This window comes from Vipera ursinii (assembly GCF_947247035.1).
Source record: "Vipera ursinii genome assembly, chromosome: 14".
NCBI lineage: Eukaryota > Metazoa > Chordata > Lepidosauria > Squamata > Viperidae > Vipera > Vipera ursinii.
The window spans coordinates 5,833,988-5,854,831 of record NC_139527.1 but is presented as its reverse complement, the minus strand read 5'-3'; the positions used below and the strand labels follow the sequence as shown (position 1 = coordinate 5,854,831).

Here is a 20,844-nt window from a genome sequence, read left to right as displayed (position 1 = left end):
TGTGAAATGCTGAATGTAACACGGTTTGATAAAGATGTGGGCGTGAGTGTGTCTTAATTTCTTTTTTAGAGGAGTTTGTTGGTGCGGGGGAAAAATAAGTGTATCTTTTGTCAACAGGGCACAAAACTATTATTATTATTTTTTTAAAAAAAGCATCCAGCTGGTTATATGCATTTCTGGGAAAGAGAGGGAATCCTTATCTCACTTCAACAGGCCAAAGTGTTATCATTTCCTCTTGCTTAAAACACACACACACACACACACACACACACACACACACACACACACACACACACCAGAGAAACACAGAAAGCCAAGAAAAGGCTTTGCAGCACCAGGTTGGCAAGAAAAAAGAAAAAAAGTAGGAGAATACGAGGAAGAAGGGAAAGTACTTAGCATTTTTGGATTTAAAGCAAAAGGGGACATACAGGGATGTAGGGACATCAACACAGCCTGTTTGCAACCTTTCAAAGCAGCTGCTTCACCTTCCGGATTGCACAGCTGTAAAAGGAATGAACGAACTTGAACTACTTTCCGTTATTGGATTTTTGCTGACAAGGAGCATCAGATGAAGCTTATGGATTTTGTGGTGGGGTGTTTTTTTTCCCCCTTAAGAGGTGAACTATGGAAAGGGGGACGAGAGAGATTAGGACTTAGGTTGTATTTTAGAGTTGCTGACAAGCTAAGAATTATTATTATTTTTTACTTGCTAGGGTAATGGGGCAGTTATTCTTTTTCTGTTTTTCCTTCCCCCCCCTTTCTTTTGTACGCTGGGTTTCTTTCTTTTTTCCTTAAGAGATAAATTTGGGGTGGGGGGGGAGAGAGAAAGAGATCAGATTGTATTTGAGATGCTGACGAGCTATGAATTAATTTAAATTTTTTTTTTACAGGCTGGGCTGATGGGGAAGTTACTACTTCCATTTTCCTCCCCCCCCGCCTTTCTTTGGCTCACTTGCTTTCTTTTTGCGTTTTTCTCTTTCTATTCCTCATCCTCGGGATTTGCACTTATTTAATTTATACGTCTGCATAAAATGATTTGGGAGGGGAAGCTACAAAACCCATGATGCACCAACCGACCGAGCTTTTCTCACAGGGAGTATTTTTTGCATCGAAACCAAAAAAAAAAAAAAAAAATTAAAAATGGCTGAGCTTCAAAGGAGTCCAAAACAAACTCTTGGTTCGCGTTTTTGTTCCTGCCCAGTGGGAATTGAGACACCCTGCAAAGATATTTTCTTGGGGGGAAAAGAATCTACCGAGCAACTTAAGAATCGATATATAGAACTTTTATCGGTGGATCCTGCTTTGTGTTTTTTTTTTTTTAAAAAATCTATGTTTAGCGAGAAGGGAAATACAGAGTTGTGTGCAAAGGCAAGGCAGACTCTCAAAGTACAGATGCAAAGCTTGGTCAATTGGAAAAAAAAATCAGAGGTAGGCCATTTAAAGAAAAGACTCACAAAACGTTGCCTTCTGGCCCACAAAACGTAGCTCGCACCTTCTTCCACCATGCCAGCCGGCCCAGAAAGGCCTTTTGTTTCTCAGAGAGTAGAACGGGATGGAGAATCAACCAGGAATGAAGACCTCCATCAAAAGCCTTTCCCCCCCCCAAAACACAACCACTTTTCTGCTCCTTGTCTCAAAACAGGCAGGGGAAAAGAACCAACCTTTTCCAAGCAAAATCTAATCTGCCTGGGAAGACTCACAAGCGTTTTGTTCAGATATTCTTAAGAATGTCGTTTCCCCCCCCAAACACGCACGCACACGCATACACACACACAAAGGCAGGTGTTAAGAAAGGGGTGGGGTGGGGAAATGAAAGAAGAGAAGGCAAGGAGGAAAGTCACAGCACCGTGGTTAGTAGTAGTAAACATTTACGTGCACGTTCATAGAGTCCTCACATCTCAGACGACCCCAGGAATTTTCATTTAAATACTAGAATGCCCTCGGGGGGAAGAGTTTTAGCACACCTGTTCTGAAAGAACAGAGGCTCTTCCCATCTCGAGGACTTGTTGCGAGGCCGTTCAAACAGCTCTGCAGGGAGGGAGGCGGGTGGGGTCTCTTGCTGACAAGTCAGATGGACCCAAGGGTGCAAACCCGCCCGTCGCTCCCTTCATCCTGGTTCCTTCTCAATGCTCTTGAATTTGCTGTTGCATTTTCTGCAGCATCTCCTGCATTCTTCGCAGCTGCGGCGAGATAAGGAAGGGGGGGGGAGAAAAGGGGGGGAGTGTCACCGTTTTGTTTAAAAATCAATAAATAAAGGAAGGGCAAACTTGGTCGATTCGGCCAGATGGAGAAGCCACCCCCCTTTCCGTTCATCTCCAAGCCTGTGAAGTGCTCTGCTCAGGGCAAAAGGCGAAAATTTCATTCGGGAGAATTAGATTCCCAGACTGCTGTGGATCGATGTTCGGTTTTCGGAACCGAATCGTAAAACTGAACAGCATCCTCCAATCAGATCCTTTTAAGATTAAATTAGTCAGGTCCGTTCAGATGGAGAGAAAAGCTTTTTCCGAATCCGTTGCAAATCCAAATCAAATGGAGAAAAATTGGTTATTGGTGTTCTCTGACTATGGTGGTTTGCTTGCAGATGTTTCGTTACCTGACTAGGTAACGTTATCAGTGCTAGGGAGTGTGGAATTCCTCCCAGTTTATATACGGTTACATACAGTTGCTTGCCCCACCACTGATGAGGTAGGGGTGTTGTGTTCTCCTTGGTCATTCCTTGATTAAAGCATTGTTTTCTGTTTGATTGTTTGTCGGGTGTTAATCCCTGCTTATGTGGGTGTTGGTTGCTGGAGAAAATGTGTTCTGGTCTTTGGGTTTTCTTAGCTTATTTTTTTGGAGTAGTAGTAATAGTAGTAGTAGTAGTAATAATAATGATGATGATGATGTTGGAAAGGACCTTGGAGGTCATCTAGTCCAACCCCCTGCTCAGGCAGAAAACCCTATACCATTTCAGAAAAATGGTTGTCCAGTCTCTTCTTGAAAACCTCCACTGTTGGAGAACCCATAACTTCTGGAGGTATGTCATTCCACTGATTAATTATTCTAACTGTCAGGAAACTTCTCCTTAATTTCAGGATGCTTCTCTCCTTGATGAGTTTTCATCCGTTGCTTCTTGTCCTGCCTTCAGGTGCTTTGGAGAATAGCTTGACTCTCTCTTCTTTGGGGCAGCCCCTGAGATACTGGAAGACTGCTATCCTGTCCCCCCTCGTCCTTCTCTTCATTAAACTAGACCTACCCAATTCCAGCAACTGTTCCTTATATGTTTTGTCCTGCAGTCCCCTGATCATCTTGGTTGCTCTTCTCTGTACTCTTTCTAGAGTCTCAACATCTTTTTTACATGGTGGTGACCAAAAATGGATGCAGTATTGCAAGCGTGGCCTTACCAAGGCCTTGTAAAGTGGTAAAGTGTTTACCTGTGGTTAATTTCTACATCTCTGTTGATGCTAATCAATATTGTTGATGGCTGATAGTCACTTACTTGGGAAACATCTGCAAGCAAACCACCAGAGAAGCACCAAGGACCCTACAGTTCAGCCCTGAGCTCAAATCTTTTCTGTTATTGAGCCAATAGTCATGGCTTACTACCAGAATGGGCAGACTCCATTACGGTCATAACTCAAGGACTACCCATATTTAAAACTCTCAACAGCATCTCCAGCAGCTCACCTCTTCGTCCTTCATCTTGATCAGCTTCTCCGTCTCGGCATCTGGGGTTGGAAGTGGCAAGATAGGAATTGGACTTTCTATTCGGTTGTCCTGAGTCAGTTTGCTGAAAAGGAGGATTTAAATTTAATTTCTTTCAATCAGCCTCACTTCTTCCCTGTCGCCGAAGCAACTCCGTCAAAAACGAAACCATTCTGAAGCCTCAACTGTGACTACGAAGGAGGTTGAAGAGATCCAAGGTCCCTTCCAAACTCCATTATTCCATGTTCTAAGTCAGGGGTCTTCAGACTTGGCCCTTTTAAGACTTGTTGGACTTCAAGTCCCAGAATTCCTCAGCCAGGAATTCTGGGAGCTGAAGTCCACAAGTCATAAAAGGGCCAAGTTTGAAGACCCCTGGTTTATAGAGGGACAAGGAGGAGGAGGACCACCACCACCCAGGTGAGGTTTCTTACAGAAGCCCCCAGAGGAGATATGGGGGACAGTCCTTCTCTCTTAGCCCAATCAACCTCACAGGATCGTTGTTGCGTTGGTAGTGAAATATATAGATCCCTCACTCTCAAACTTTGCCTTAGCTCTTATGAATGAAAGGTATAAATCTAAGAAAAACAATCTGGGGAAACCGTTTGAACACGCGTGAGGGTTTACCTCCATTTTGGGGGTCCATCTGCCACCCTGGAGTTTTAGGCTTCTCCACCCTTGTTGTAAAGCAGGGGTCTTCCAGCTTGTCCCTTTTATGACTTGTGGACTTCAACTCCCAGAATTCCTCAGCCAGGCATGCCTGGCTGAGGAATTCTGGAAGTTGAAGTCCACAAGTCATAAAAAGGACAAGTTGGAAGACCGCTGCTCTAAGTCTTGGTGCACCTTCCAGCCTTCATGAGTTGATGCGAAGGGCGGATTCAACCATACCTGTCCATACCTGACCGATCAGGAAACTCACCTGGTCATCTGTTGGATGCACTGCGCCCGGTAGTTCTCATAATGAACGTCACAAGTTACATCTTTCAGGTCGTGCATGTGGGTTCGGATCAGCATGTTGCGTAGCTTCACAAAGTCACAGTGTGCTTGGTTCTCCACTAGGGAAGCAGAAAGACATCTTTCTGGGGTTGGGGAGGTGGGGGGGGGGAAAGTGTGAACAACTCAACCCCTCCATAAATTAAAAAGAGTCCACTAATCAGTCTGGAGCGGAAAGACGCCAGAGTCAACCAGCAAAGGGCAGAGCGATCTTTCTCATCTGCCGTATTTTCCCCCAAAATAAGACCCAACCGGAAAAGAAGCCCTAGCATGTTTTTGTTTTTTTCAGGATGCTCGTAATAGAATCCCCAGCCCAAAAAATAAGCCCCAGTTAAGATGGTCAGCTAGATGGACGCATTTAGTACCATAAGGTAAAGGTAAAAGGTAAAGGTTCCCCCGCACATGCGTACTAGTCGTTTCCAACTCTAGGGGCCGGTGCTCATCTCCGTTTCAAAGCCGAAGAGCCAGCGCTTGTCCGAGGACATCTCCGTGGTCATGTGGCTGGCATGACTAGACGCCAAAGGCGTATGGAACGCTGTTACCTTCCCACCGGAGTGGTCCCTATTTTTCTACTTGCATTTTTTTTACGTGCTTTCGAACTGCTAGGTTGGCAGAAGCTGGGACGCGTAACAGGCGCTCGCTCTGTTACGCGGCACTCGGGATTCGATCCGCCAAACTGCCGACCTTCTGATCGACAAGCTCAGCGTCCTAACCCACTGAGCCACCGCGTCCCTTTTTAGTACCATACATGCCCCCCAAGTAAGACTTAATTGGAAAATAAGCTCTAATGCGTCTTTTGGAGCAAAAATTAATATAAGACCTGCTCTTATGATGACCTTCAGGATACATCTCCATCCACTAACAGCCCACATCTCTAAAAGGACAAATGGGAACGTCTACTAGTCTGATTGGAGTATGTGGAGACCAACCAGCGTCGGTTCTAACCCTCCACTGACCGTCGCAGAAGCTTGTAACTCAATCTTTCAGACTGTTTCAGCCTCCAGAGCTTCGTTGCTCCCAAACCCGGAAGCTTTGCTTAGACCTCAAAGAAAATAGTTCAATAGGTCCTTGCGTTCCTAGGGTCAGTGTTCAAGTCAACCAGAAGAGCTTACCTTCCACAATGCCCCAGGGGTAGAGTCTTCCTCGGACCCTCTGCCCCTTGGCTTCGACCACTGTGTTGCTACCAATGACAGCAAAGGGCGCACTTTCCTGGTGCAAACACAAGATGGGGTGAGAAGTGAGGAGAACCACAATCGAGAGAGGTTGCCTCCCCTGGACGTCCGTCAGAAAAGTTGACAGGTTTATGAGGAGGACCTGGTTGAAAGTTTCACCAGATGGAGCTTGCTTCTGAATAGAAGCAAACCCTGAGCCACATTCGGGGCGACAAAAATTCACCTGTTTATTGATGCAGGTTAAAACCCGTCTTGACCAAAAGGGTAGCAATCTATTCTGTTCTGTTCTGTTCTTCTATTCTATTCTATTCTTTCTGCTATTCTATTCTATTCTCAATATTCTATTCTATTCTATTCTATTCTATTCTTTCTGCTATTCTATTCTATTCTCAATAAAGATTCTATTCTATTCTATTCTATTCTATTCTCAATAAAGATTCTATTCTATTCTATTCTATTCTATTCTCAATAAAGATTCTATTCTATTCTATTCTATTCTATTCTATTCTATTCTATTCTATTCTATTCTATTCTATTCTATTCTATTCTATTCTATTCTAATTTCCAGTAGGCCGTAACTTTGAACAATTGCTAAGCAACCAATTATATGTCGAGAACTACCTTAATATAATCTATACTTGAGTCTCAGAATGACTTAGTTTTGCTCACCTTCAGCTCTCTATCTTGTTGCTTGAAGTCTTCATCTTCATCAGAGTCGCATTCAGGAAACTGGTAAACTTTAATTCCAAACTTATCAATCTCTTCCCGGATCTGGCAAAAACATCACCATTCAAATCATATTATACTCTCCTGCATTGCAATGCATTCTTTTGCCTAAGAGACATGGTGGCGCAGTGGTTAGAATGCAGTATTGCAGGCTGACTCTGCCCACTGCCAGCAATTCGATCCTGACCAGCTCAAGGTTGACTTAACCATGAAAGCCAACTGGGTGACTTTGGGCCAATCACTAGGAGACGCTGAGTTCTATTCCTGCCTTAGCCACCAAAGCCAACTGGATGACTTTCAGCCAGTTCCTCTTTCTCAGCCCAGCCCACCTCACAGGGTTGTTGTTGTGGGGAAAATAAGAGGAGGAAGGAGTATTGGTACGTTTGCCACTGTCAGTTCTTTACCCAAATCATAAAGGTAGGAATAAAATAAAATATCCTTTGGAAATAAGCAATTTTCTGCCCACCCGTTCTTTTAGCTTCTTGATCTCAGAGGGAACCAGGCAATCGGCTTTCGCAATGAGGGGGACGATGTTCACTTTTTCATGGAGCGCCTTCATGAATTCCACATCCACCGGCCTTAGTCTGCAACACAAAAGGGGGTAAGAAGACAATATCTCAGTTTGTGAGGCTGGCTTCTTAGAAACAAAGCTAAATGTGGTACTGGATAAAATTCCCTCCCAGCTGAATTCCAGAGCCAGACAGGAAAGCAACTTGGATGTGACAAAGAGAAAGCTAATGTCAAGTTCAAGAAGTCAAGAACCAGGACACAGTTCAAAAATGTACTACAAATCCCATTCCTTTCTAGCACTGATGATGTTACCCAGTTGGGTCATGAAACATCTGCAAGAAAAGAAGCAAGCTCAGAGAGCACCAAGGATGCCCCCCCGTTCTCCTCCTCCTCCTCCTCCTCCTCCTCCTCCTCCTCCTCCTAACCCCACTCCTTTCTAGCACTGTTGATGTTACCTTGTTTGGGTAATGAAATGTCTGCAAGAAAACAAGCAAACTCAGAGACCATCCAGGACCCCACAATCCTCCTCCTCCTCCACTCTGCAAACCCCCCCTCCCTTCTAGCACTGATGATGTTACCTAGCTGGGTGATGAAACATCTGTAAGAAAACCACCCAGCTCAGAGAGCCCCAAGGATCCCTCATTTCAATTCTGAGCTACAAACGTCCTCCTTTATTGCCATGCTACCTACACAAGGCAAATTGGTGCCAGGTTAAGAGTCAACGGGCTTCAAGGGAGGTGGACTTAGGTGTGGTGTAGAGACTCCAGGTGCATTTGACCTGGCCCTCAAACTCAGCCTGGTCGTCTCCTACAGCAGGGGTCTCCAATGCTGACTGAGGCATTCTGGGAGTTGAAGTCCACAAGTCTTAAAGTGGCCAAGGTTGGAGACCCCTGCCCTACAGCATAACAATGGTAGAAGCTGCATCCAACCCTCGCCGTAACTGTTCGATCGTGGCCTTACCCGTGTCCAAACGGCGAGATAAAATAGAGGCAACAGTGAACGCGATTGTCTTGGATATTCTTCCGGTTGAGGCCACTCTCATCCCGGAAGTATTGTTCAAACTGCTGGTCGACATAGTCGGTGATGGGCTTCCAACTGTACAGCAGAAACAAGGGAAATGAAAGCAATTACTTTCCAGCATCAATTGTGGTCAAAAATAAATAATTATGGCCACAACTGAGCCTACAACACTGGAAGTTTTTAAGAAGGGAAAGGACAGCCATTTGTCTGAAATGGTGTAGGGTTTCCTGCCTGAGCAGGGGGTTGGACTAGATGACCTCCAAGGTTCCTTCTAATCACCTCCTCCTCCTCCTCCTCATTATTATTATTATTATTATTATTATTATTATTATTATTATTATTATTATTATTATTATTATTATTATTATTATTTTATTTATTAATGGGACTTATATCCCGCCCTATCTCCCGAAGGACTCAGGGCAGCTAACAACAATAACATACAAACATTATTATTATTATGAAACTTTTATTCATAAAACATGAAACTCAGTCAACTGAACACTCAAATCGACTGGCACGAATGGTTGACACAGGTTGCTGCCAGCATCCTAGGTATCAACCAGGTCTCTCCTTAAAATGTAAGATGTTCCGAGTAGCGCAGTTTTTTGTAGCTTTGCTGGAGTTATTGCAGGAAGCTTGATGTATTTTGCAAAGTTTTTGGACACCGTTCCCAGTGCCCCGATGACAATGGGTATCACTGTTACACGTTTCATCCATAATCGTGCAATTTCGATGGCCAGGTCGCGGTATTTCGTAATTTTTTCCAGTTCTTTCTCTTCGACTCTGACAGCTCCTGGTACAGCGATATCAATCAACTGTACGCTTCGGTTCCCTACGACTGCGATATCTGGCGCGTTGTGATCCAAATGGCGATCTGTCTGTATTCAGAAGTCCCACAAGATCTTCACCCTCTCATTCTCGACTTTTTCCACCCTATGTTCCCACGACTTTTCGGACACAGGTGAGTCGTATTTTTTACACAATGCCCAGTGGATTAGTTTAGCAACTCGGTCATGTCTAGCTTTGTAATCAGTTTGCGCAATTTTGCTCCACTCACATTATTATTATGATGATGATGATGATGATGATGTTATTGTTATTGTTATTGTTATTATTATTAAAGCAACTTCAAGAAACTAAGGGGCTGCCATAAAGAAAGAGTGGGGGGTCAACCTCTTTTCCAAAGCACCAGAACAAGAAGCAACGGATGGAAACTAATCAAGGAGAGAAGCAACCTAGAACTAAGGAGAAATTCCTTCACAGTTCTTTCTTTCTTTCCAACTGTTTGTGTTCCAATGTCTGTTGCTAAGAAAGAATAGGGAGTCAAGCTATATTCTCCAGTCAAAAGAAGGACTCACCATTCTGAGTTATTGACAGCATCTCCAAAGCCTGGTGTGTCAACTATGGTCAGCTTCAACTTCACCCCTTTCTCTTCGATGTCCACCGTATGCTTCACAATCTCTACTGTCTGATTTATTCTTTCTTAATAGGTAAGGACGGAGGGGAAAAACAACAGTGGAAGTTAGCACCGCGATCTTCTCCCGAGTCCCGCCCTCTTCTCCAAGCGCTAACCACGACTAACCAATTCAGGGTTATATTATATATATTATATTAATTTTATTTGTATACCGCCCTTCTCCCGAAGGACTCAGGGCGGTGAACAGGGCAATGTTAAAAAGACAGAATACAAAAATTAAAAAAGATGAAACAAGTGCCCAGGACTCTTAAATAAATTAAAACGCATTTAAAAGTGATAAAAACCCAACCCCCTCCCATCAGGCCAGGCCAGCTTGTTCAAAGAGATACGTCTTTAGATCGCGCCGGAAGGAGCGAAGGTCGGGCGCCATCCGACCAAATATTTGTATATTTTATTGTTTTATCTTGGGCATTAATTTAATTCTATTTTAACTTTTGTAGTTTTGTATTTTTATCATATGCCCTGTTCACCGCCCTGAGTCCCTCGGGAGAAGGGCGGTATAAAAATTTAATAAAACTAAAACTAAACTAAACTTCCCCAAGTCTCCTTCGTTACACCGAAGCAGGCTTTCAGCAATTCCCGGGATATAATTTTGGGCCAGGAAAGATCCCAGCTGGTCCGTCAACCAGCTCATTTTGTAAAATCGGATCCTCGCAGATGACAAAGACACCCACCCACAAGGGCTTCGACCAAGAACAAACAATTAAGAGCCACAAGTTATAAACCTTGTGGGAATTGTGCTATTGGGTTGATCGCAAGGACTAATTAAGGACGGTACCCTCAGCGTTGAGAAGCTTTCTGTCTTTGTAGAGATCTGTCAAGAAGAGGCTGTTCACCAGGGTTGATTTGCCCAGACCAGATTCTCCTAAAAGAACAAAAATCAAGCAATTTTTAAAAAAATCTTGGAATGGGTCTTGAACCTTCAGAAATGGCACAGCAGAACTAACTAACTTTCTGTACCCGATTTCCTTATTTAGAACATTCTGTCCTTGGAGAGCTACAATATTTCAGTCTAATTTTTAATCTCCATTCTCAGCCCTTGCAGAAAAAAATGGTATTATGTGGATAAAGGAGGATTTGGTGTATTCTAGGCCAGGGGTCCCCAACCCCTGGGCCGTGGACCGGTACCGGACCGCGGCATGCCAGCAACCGGTCCGCAGAAACAAGCAAAGTCCCATCCGTGGGATGCAGGCAGCAAGCAAAACCACGCACCCCCTCCGGTCCATGGAAAAACCTCTCTCCACGGAGTTGGTCCCTGGTGCCCAAAAGGTTAGGGGCCGCTGTTGTAGGCAAATGCACTCTTCCCTCCCCCCCAAAGAAAGGTAAAATACAATCAACATCATCGGAATCAAGGCCAACCACTCAAAATGGCCAGCAGATGTAGGCATTTATCCATCTCTGAATTTCTATTATAGAGGAAGTGAAAAAAAGGAGGAATCAAACAAGTCCCAGATACAAAAAAAATAATAAAAATAACTGATTTACCCATGTAGGGGGAAAACATTAAAAGCAGTATTCAACAACTCCCAATGCATTTCTGGCAAAAGATGGCCCATAAATTTACCAAGCATTAATTTTGTAAAAATAAAAATTGCATTTGTGCAAGTGCGTGTGTGTGTGTGTGTGTGTGTGTGTGTCTTTAGTCTGGAAGCATGCAAATATTTTCTTGGGATTTAAAGTTTATCCAGATGAAAATCTGTTTATGCTTAAATTAAACTTGGCCTCGGAGGTAGGGAGGTAGGGAGCGAGGAAGGAAGGAAGGAAGGAAGGAAGGAAGGAAGGAAGGAAGGAAGGAAGGAAGGAAGGAAGGAAGGAAGGAAGGACAATGAGCAAGGGAGGGACAAAAGAGACAGAGAAAGAGGATGGATGGATGGATGGATGGATGGATGGAAGGAAGCATGGAAAAAAGGAAGGACAAGGAGCAAGGGAGGGATGAAAGAGACAGAGAAAGAGGAAGGAAGGAAGGAAGGAAGGAAGGAAGGAAGGAAGGAAGGAAGGAAGGAAGGAAGGACAATGAGCAAGGGAGGGACGAAAGAGAAAGAGGAAGGATGGATGGATGGATGGATGGAAAGAAGGAAGGACAATGAGCGAGGGAGGGATGAAAGAGACAGAGAAAGAGGAAGGATGGATGGATGCAAGGAAGGAAGCATGGAAAGAAAGAAATTAAAAAGCATTCATCCTTTTGATTCATCCATCCCTGGATGTCCAGTTGGTCCAACTCTAGCAAGGATGAGGTTTAATATGCCAGACCATTCCTTTTGATGACCTTGCAAGACGGACTAAGCCCGACTGCTTAGTACATCCCAGGACTGTTATGCTCGGAAGCTGAAAAGCCATCGGGCAGAACCACACCCGTACTTAAAGCAGAAGGTCCCGAGGCTGGCTGATGCTCACCTGCCACCATGAGGGTGAAATCAAAGCCCTTCTTCACCGATTTCCGATGGACCTGGTTGGGCAAAGTGGCAAAGCCCACGTACTGCTTCTCGTGGTCCTGAGAAGGGGAGATAAGCAGCCATGGATCAGACTGGAGAAAGAGGACAGAAGGAGAGAAGAAGCAGATTTCTGATTGGCACAACAATCACATCAGCTCTTGGCTAATCCCAAGTAAAGTCGGGACGGGTTAGATGGGGTCTTGTAGGCCAGGGGTCCCCAAGCTTTTGGGCATCACCAGGGACCCCCGGTTCCGTGGAGAGAGGTTTTTCCGCCGACCGGAGGGTGCGTGGTTTTGTGTGCTGCCTGCATCCCGCAGATGGGGCTTTGCTTGTTTGTGTGGACCGGTTGCTGGCATGCCGCAACCCGGTACCGGTCCACGGACTGGGGGTTGGGTACCCCTGTTATAAGAGATGCAATCCACTGCCAAGAAGTTCTCCGTTCATGGATAGAGAATGGAGGCTGGAATAGAGGGGCTGGTCATAATCCTCCCTCTCCATTGGATAACAGCTGCGTGAAGAGACCAAGGCAGACCCTTCAGATTAAATGTCATAGGGAGAGGAAACTAGAACTGGAGAGATATCACTGGCCAGTGGCACCAGAGTAGTAGTAGTAGTAGTAGTAGTAATAATAATAATAATAATAATAATAATAATAATAATAATAATAATAATAATAGTAATAATAATAATAGTAGTAGTAGTAGTAGTAGTAGTAGTAATAGTAATAATAGAAAGACTGCGGCAAAGTCAAGCAAGGGTGGTACCAATAGTCATAGGCGCCTGGGGTGCAATCCCAAAACAACTGGAGCACCACTTGAACACCATCATCGGCATTGACAAATTCGCCATCAGTCAATTGCAAAAGGCGGCCTTACTAGGAACTGCTTCCATCCTGCGACGAGATCTGTAATACCATCCAACATCCACCTCTGCCTATCCCAGGTCCTTGGTAAGGACTCGGTAGGTAGACAAAAATGCCAAATCAAGTCTGAACATCTGGCTGACTGTGCGATGATCAATAATAATAATAACAACAACAACAATAAAAGTTGGAAGGGATCTTGGAGGTCATCTAGTCCAACCCCCTGCTCAAGCAGGAAACCCTATACCATTTCAGACCAATGGCTGTCCAATCTCTTCTTAAAGACTTCCAGTGTTGGAGCATTCACAGCTTCTGGAGGCAGGTTGTTCCACTGGTTAATTGTTCTGTCAAGAAATTTCTCCTTAGTTCCAGGTTGCTTCTCTCCTTGATTAGTTTCCATCCGTTGCTTCTTGTCCTGCCTTCAGGGGCTTTGGAGAATAGCTTGACTCCCTCCTTTGGGGCAGCCCCTGAGATATTGGAAGACTGCTATCATGTCCCCCTTTAACCTTCTCTTCATTAAGGTCTGTTCGTTTATTAATTTGTACCCTGCCTTTATTATTTTTTACCAATAACTCAAGGCAGTGAACATATCGAATACACTTCCTTCCTCCAAGATCCCTTCGAGCAATGTTATTCTGTAATTCTGCAGTTGCTCTACAGAGGTTTCATAACTTCTCAAAAAGTTATTTAAGGGTCTGCTAATCTACTGTGGCAAGAACCAAGAACAAATTTGCCAGAACGGCTTCATTTTGTTCATTGCCCCTTGTCCTGCAACCGCTTCAGTGCAGGCCAGGAATATGTAAAAAAGAATTCCATTTTTCTTTTCTCTAGCAAAAGTTGATCTGAGTTTCTGCTTGCAATGTCCTTTTCTGTGTTTGCTGAAAAGGAAGTTGAGTTTGGGGCTGATGCCCCCCATTCACACAACACACTCAAGTCTTAAACCCCGGCTTCCAAAATCTTCACAGCTGGGTTTACACAACGCAAAGCAAAACTGAAAAAAAGCCTCATTGCAGCTTAGGACAACGTGCAAATCTAGGTCACGGTGCTCATTCCAAAATGCAATCTTTTTGTGATTAGAAAGACATGGCCTGGCTCAATTTCCTTGTTCTCAAAAAAAAAAAGAGCAAAAAGTAGAAAGATTATTTCCAGCAGAGCCAGAAAAATATTAACGGGAAAGCCCGCTCAATGGAAGAACAGAGTTTGCATACCATTGTAATATAATCAGCTTTTTCGGATACATTTTGCCTTCTGAAGTCAAGGCTGGTGGTACACAGCGGCCTCCCCAGCAAATCAACAGATTTTATTTTTTTATTTTTTTAATGTCAGCATGGACATTGCCAGTCTGGGGCCCCTTTAGTATGTCCAATTCCCATCGACAAAAAAGAACAGAATAGAATTACAGGATAATTCTGCCAATCTACCTGCACAAACCTGACGCTCACCTTAATTTTCTTTCAGACAAATTAGGTTGAGGGCTGGGAAGATCTTCCTAAATCGTCATCTCAAAAGGCAACTTCAAACACCCTCGTGTGTAATTTTTGTTTCTCCCCCCCCTTCTCTGCTAACACCGTCCCAATCAGAGCAGCCCCAGAAAGCCACCGATGGATGCAAGCCGCCAAAATATCTTGACCCATCACCGCCTCTGGAGATTTGCCCCTCCAACTCTAACCCTCAGCCACTTTTTTGTCCAAATGAAGGAGAACATTCACGGTTCAGGGTTGAAATGAGGGGGGTCCTTGGTGCTCTCTTGAGCTTGTGGGTTTTCTTGTAGACCTTTCATGACCCAAACTAGGTCGTATCATCGGCTCTTGTCTACCTGTCTATCAGGTACCTAGTTAGGTAATCAAACGTCGGCAAGAAAACCACCAAGCTCAGAGAGTACTAAGGGCCCTGCTGTCCTCCTCCTCACCATTCCACAAACCCCACTCCCTTCTAGCATTGATGACGTTACCTAGTTGGCTAATGAAACGTTGGCAAGAAAACCACCCAGCTCAGAGAGCACCAAGGACCCTTTCTTTTTGTCCTGAGCAATTTCTTCCCTTGCACTTCAGAAGCGTCTTGGGGTTGGGGGGTGGGGGAATGATACTTCTCCTGGGACCCCCTCCTCTGTAAGCCTCTTCCCCTCCATCTTCCCACCCATCCACCCCTCTCCAGATATCCTGGTACCTTCAGCTTGGCAGAAGGGCTGCGCTGAGTTTGAGTGCGCGGCAAAAGCAGCTTTTCCACCAACTGCTCTTGCAGAATGATGGAGTCCATCGGAAGCAACTGTGCAGAAGCCCCCCCTTCCCCGGGGGGAGCACCAAGCATCAAACTATAAATGGATAAGCACTGGGGAGAACAGCCCCATTCGGCAGTTCTCCTCCAGTTGTGACTAACTGTATCTGGCAGGCACCAGTCCGCCCACCCACACGTACACACACACACACACAGAGCAGACACTAACACCAGCCAGCAGGCTAGAATTTCCTGTCCAACTCTTGCAGGCTTACTCAGAGGGAGGGGAAGGCGGGGCAGGGGTGGGCGTGTGAACACAAAGGAGAACATCCACTGCAGCTAATAGGAGCTTCCTGAGCGACAGCACTGGCATCCTGATCGTGGCAGTAGAGCCTAGGAGTTATAACAAAGGCTTTGGAGTAGGAATTGGGGTCAAATGTCCGGCACTACTCCGCACATACTTTTCGAGATAGATAGATAGATAGATAGATAGATAGATAGATAGATAGATAGATAGATAGATAGATAGATAGATAAATAATGGATGGATGGATAGATAGAGGATGGATGGATGGATGGATGGATGGATAGATAGATAGATAGATAGATAGATAGATAGATAATGGATGGATGGATAGATAGATAATGGATGGATGGATGGATGGATGGATAGATAGATAGAGCGAGCTAGATTAGGTAGGTGTAGATAGATAGATAGATAGATAGAGATGGATAGAAAGAAAGATAAATAGAGCTATATAAGATAGATAGATGTAGATAGGGATAGATAGATAGATAGATAGATAGATAGATAGATAGATAGATAGATAGATAGATAGATAGATAGATAGGAGAGATGATGGTGATGGATGAGGGGATAGATAGATAGATAGATAGATAGATAGATAGATAGATAGATAGATAGATAGATAGATAATGGATGGATGGATGGATGGATGGATGGATGGATGGATGGATAAATAGATAGAGCAAGCTAGATTAGGTAGGTGTAGATAGATAGATAGAGATGGATAGAAAGAAAGATAAATAGAGCTATATAAGATAGATAGATGTAGATAGGGATAGATAGATAGATAGATAGATAGATAGATAGATAGATAGATAGATAGATAGATAGGAGAGATGATGGTGATGGATGAGGGGATAGATAGATAGATAGATAGATAGATAGATAGATAGATAGATAGATAGATATAGATGAATAGATAGATAGACAGATAGACAGATAAATAGATTAGATAGATTAGATAGATAGTCAATGGGGAAGCCAGATTCACTTAACAATCATGTTACTAACTTAACTGCATGGTCCATTTATTATTTATTTTATTTATTTATTTTAATTCCATTTATATCCCACCCTTCTCCGAAGACTCAGGGCGGCTTACAAGCTTAGCAGTAGCCTTCATTCTATGTATATGCCTGCTTATTAGGGCTTTCATTTAATGGCTGTGGCCAGAAAGGTCCTAAAATGGGGCAAAACTCACTTTAACAACGGTCTCACTTAGCAACAGACATTTTGAGCTCAATTGTGGCCATAGGTTGAGGACTACTTGAGTGCTAATAGTCAACCTACTAAGAAACCTAGAGAGGTGGGCGAGTCCTGGTCTCTTGAGTTGGGCAGTGACTCAAGGCTAGCTCCTTGCTTCATCCCTCCTCCTCCTCCTCATTTTAACGCCCAGCTGTGGTGAAGATTATTTTGGAGAAAACACACACAGGTCCTCCTCCTGCGCGGGCACAAAACTCAACCAGGCGGTTCAGCCAAAGAGGCGTCCTTGCATTTTGCTGCAGTAAACCTGACTTGCAACACAAGTTACCCCTTCTTTCAACCACTTCCCAGTTCCGTTTCCTTTCGCCCAAGTCAACTATTGCGCAATAAGGAGGCTCCTTTGCCCAACAACTTTGCTAGAAATCTACTTATATATAAGATTAATCTTTTTTTTATTTTTTTTTGCCTTTCGGTACTGTCCATGGGGTTTTCATGGCAAAGATACTGGAGTGGGTTGCCATTTCCTTCTCCAGTGGATCACGTTTTGTCAGAACTCTCTGCTATGACCTCTCCGTCTTGGGTGGCCCTGCACGGCATAGCTCATAGCTTCATTGAATTACGCAAGCCCCTTCGCCACGACAAGGCAGTAATCCATGAAGGGGTTGGTCCTAGAGGAGATCAACTCAGACTGCCCTTTAGAAGGCCAGATCCTGAAGCTGAAACTCAAAGACTTTGGCCACCTCATGAGAAGGAAGGACTCACTGGAGAAGAGCCTCATGCTGGGAAAGGTTGAGGGTAAGAGAAGAAGGGGACGACAGAGAATGAGGTGGCTGGATGGAGCCACTGAAGCAGTAGGTGTGAGCTTAAATGGACTCCAGAAGATGGTAGAGGACAGGAAGGCCTGGAGGAACGTGGTCCATGGGGTCGCGATGGGTCGAACACGACTTCGCAGCTAACAACAACAACAAAGATTAATCTTGATCAAACATGTCACAAGCAGAGGGGGAATACAAGAAAAATCAGCAGGGGAATAGTGTGCCAATGACTTCGCAGCTGGCACACGGTAAATTTAAATCTCCGGGGTTTAATTTAACCTCTTTGAAAAAAAAGATTTTGCTTTGAGCCAGATCGCTGTCTTGTAATAAATTATAAATTCTCTTCCATGGCTGCAAAGCTCAGCTAGACCACCAGAGGGATGTCAAAGACTATAGTACAGACAATTATCATATAGTCTCAGTTGCAAATCCTGGCCAATCTTCCAACATTTAAGGAATGAAAGAGGATCCCATCAGGTCTCAATGGCAGTGTTTTTCAGGCAGGCTGGGGAATTCTGGGAATTGAAGTCCAAACGTAAAGTTACTAAGACTGAGAAATATTGCTATCAGTGATCTCGACATGTTCTCTCCAGGGAGATCAACCCTAACAGCTCTTTAGAAGGCCAGATCCTGAAGCTAAAACTCAAATACTTTGGCCACCTAATGAGAAGGAAGGACTCAATGGAGAAGAGCCTCATGCTGGGAAAGGTTGAGGGCGAGAGAAGAAGGGGACGACAGAGAATGAGGTGGCTGGATGGAGTCACTGAAGCAGGAGGTGTGAGCCTAAATGGACTCCAGAAGATGGTAGAGGACAGGAAGGCCTGGAGGAACGTTGTCCATGGGGTCACGATGGGTCAGACACGACTTCGCAGCTAACAACAACAATATGTGTGTGTGTGTGTGTCTGTGTGTAAAGGTAAAGGTTCCCCCGCACATGCATGCTAGTCGTTTCCGACTCTAGGGGCCGGTGCTCATCTCCGTTTCAAAGCCGAAGAGCCAACGCTTGTCCGAGGACGTCTCCGTGGTCATGTGGCCGGCATGACTAGACGCCAAAGGCGCACGGAACGCTGTTACCTTCCCACCGGAGTGGTCCCTATTTTTCTACTTGCATTTTACGTGCTTTCGAACTGCTAGGTTGGCAGAAGCTGGGACGAGTAACAGGCGCTCACTCTGTTACGCAGCACTCGGGATTCGACCCGCCAAACTGCCGACCTTCTGATCGACAAGCTCAGTGTCCTAACCCACTGAGCCACCGCGTCCCTTATAATATATATAATTTATGTTTGTGTTCTGTGCCTGTCATTTTTCTTTCTCCATTACTAAATATAAATAATCATAAAGGAGAAAACCAGAACTATTTCTTCTGGCACCCAAAGCTTTCCCTCGGCCTTGATGAAGACCAATCAGGGCTCAAAATCTGACGTTTCCCAGCCAGCCAATCAAAGTAACTAAGCGGGATAAAAGAATAAACAGAGGCAAAAAAAACAAATGTAAAACATGGGTCCAACTTTTGATGCAAAAAAAAAAGGACAATCCTGGCTGGAAATGCCCTCCCTATCACAATCACCCCTTTGTCCAGAGTAAAATCAAAGGAAAAGCGATGTCCCCATTTGACTCACTGGGTGGGAAAAACACTCATTTATAAATGGCAAATCTTTTCACCCCAGACAGCTGCCCATCAATTAAAGTTGGCGGAAAACCAATTTTATTTGAACTCCGTGGTGCAAGAAAGGGACACGACAGAATAGAGGAATAGGTGCTGTGCCCAGAAAGTCAAAAAATACATTTAAAAAACACTCTAAAATCAGTGTTCCTTAATCCCGGCAATTTTAAGATGTATGGACGTCAACTCCCAGAATCCCCCAGCCAGCATGCTTTAACACAGGTGGACTTCAACTCCCAGAATCCCCTAGCCAGCATGCTTTAACACAGGTGGACTTCAACTCCCAGAATCCCCTAGCCAGCATGCTTTAACACAGGTGGACTTCAACTCCCAGAATCCCCTAGCCAGCATGCTTTAACACAGGTGGACTTCAACTCCCAGAATCCCCTAGCCAGCATGTTTTAAGATATATGGATTTCAATTCCCAGAATTCTCCAGCCAGCGTGTTTTAAGACAAGGAAACAGTCAGTCATGCTGACCAGAGAATTCTGGGAGTTAAGTACATCCATGTTAAATCATGCTGGCTAGGGAATTTTGGGAGTTGAAGTCCACACATCTTAAAGCTGCCAAGGTTGGGGAAAAAAAACATCCTAAATCCTACCGTTAGGTTATCAAGACATAATGCCTGCATTCAAATACAATCAAAACAAATCCTATGGTAGCTTAAGGAAAATAACCAGGTTACAATGGCTGGATTCACACAACACACCGAATAAAGAATAAGAGAATAAAACAGATTGGTAACTTCCATTGAGATAATGCTGGAGGTCAACATTTTGTTAACAGAATAACAGAGTCGGAAGGGACCTTGGAGGTCTTCTAGTCTGACCCCCTACTTAAGCAGGAAACCTTATACTAGCATTTCAGACAAATGGCTGTCCGGCCTCTTCTTAAAAACTTGCAGAAATGTGTCCCTATACCATTTTCAACTAGCTAGGATGTTTGAGGGAACTCAGCCAGATCAGAATGTTTCTCTCGCAGGCCAACCAAATAATTGAAGCTCACTGGCTCATTTCTTAAGTTTTCTCCCTCTATTTCTCCTGAAGGAATGAGCAGAAGGCAAAGAACAAAGCCGGTTTCCTAAATTCCAGCACTAACCTTGTTTAAACGTAAGGTAATAAATGTAACCAGCCAGGTGGAAAACAATTTAAACCGAACAAAAAGCAAAGGACCTGGCAAGTTTTGCTTTATAGCTTCTCGGGCTATGTAAACCTAGGGCAGGTCACGCTGGCTTCAAAAGCAAGGCCAACGTTTTATTTCGAGGACCTTTCCCTGTATTTTTTTTTAATAAGTGTCCTTCAACAGTGGCTATACTTTTCTCATTGTTTTCACAGGAAAAGAAAAGATATAAATACTGCTATTTAGACGTTCTATTAAAAGAGCAATATCCCAAAGGCACAAAATTCCAAGGGGGGGGGGAGAAATTGAACATTTCAAGGGCTTCCAGAAGAATGGCATGCACAGGCGCGCGTGTGTGCGTGTGCACGTGCACACACACACACACACACACACACACACACACAGAAATCATCAGGGGGTTGGACTAGAAGACCTCCAAGGTCTCTTGGAGAATAACCAACTTGGTTATTCTATATTCTTTTCTATATTCTGTATCCCCCTATGATAGTAACTGGCATGTTTTTTTAAAAAATGGAAATTTGTGCTACTTTCCCCCCCAACCTGCTCTCCTCATTCTACCTAAAGACATCATTAAAAATTCTGTGCCTTACAATAAAATAAACGTGTTTTTTTTAAAAAAAAAAACC

The 20,844-nt window shown here is 44.2% G+C and overlaps 1 protein-coding gene and 1 long non-coding RNA gene across 6 annotated transcripts in view; one reads left to right on the top strand and one right to left on the bottom strand.

The window, feature by feature from the left end:
• SEPTIN5 (septin 5) overlaps nt 1-20,844 on the bottom strand; it is a 42,030-nt gene that overhangs the window by 4,678 nt on the left and 16,508 nt on the right. For 2 of the 5 annotated variants that reach the window (XR_014493734.1, XR_014493735.1), the window contains exons 1-11: nt 15,043-15,243; nt 11,977-12,073; nt 10,361-10,447; nt 9,464-9,587; nt 8,043-8,177; nt 7,039-7,156; nt 6,516-6,617; nt 5,787-5,883; nt 4,601-4,736; nt 3,667-3,769; nt 1,965-2,180 (exon numbers count right to left, since the gene is read on the bottom strand). Coding sequence is in view for 3 of the 5 variants with exons in the window: in XM_083373274.1 (XP_083229400.1) it covers nt 2,124-2,180; nt 3,667-3,769; nt 4,601-4,736; nt 5,787-5,883; nt 6,516-6,617; nt 7,039-7,156; nt 8,043-8,177; nt 9,464-9,587; nt 10,361-10,447; nt 11,977-12,106; nt 15,043-15,183 (1,230 nt within the window). In the remaining 2 variants the exon portion in view is untranslated. Of the gene's footprint in view, nt 1-1,646; nt 2,181-3,666; nt 3,770-4,600; nt 4,737-5,786; nt 5,884-6,515; nt 6,618-7,038; nt 7,157-8,042; nt 8,178-9,463; nt 9,588-10,360; nt 10,448-11,976; nt 12,107-15,042; nt 15,244-20,844 lie in introns of those variants that run through there. The other 3 variants (XM_083373274.1, XM_083373272.1, XM_083373273.1) reach the window with 3 other exon arrangements.
• Nucleotides 489-1,458, top strand: LOC310646681. Its single transcript, XR_014493740.1, has 2 exons — nt 489-617; nt 891-1,458. It is a non-coding gene; the product is annotated as an uncharacterized lncRNA (long non-coding RNA).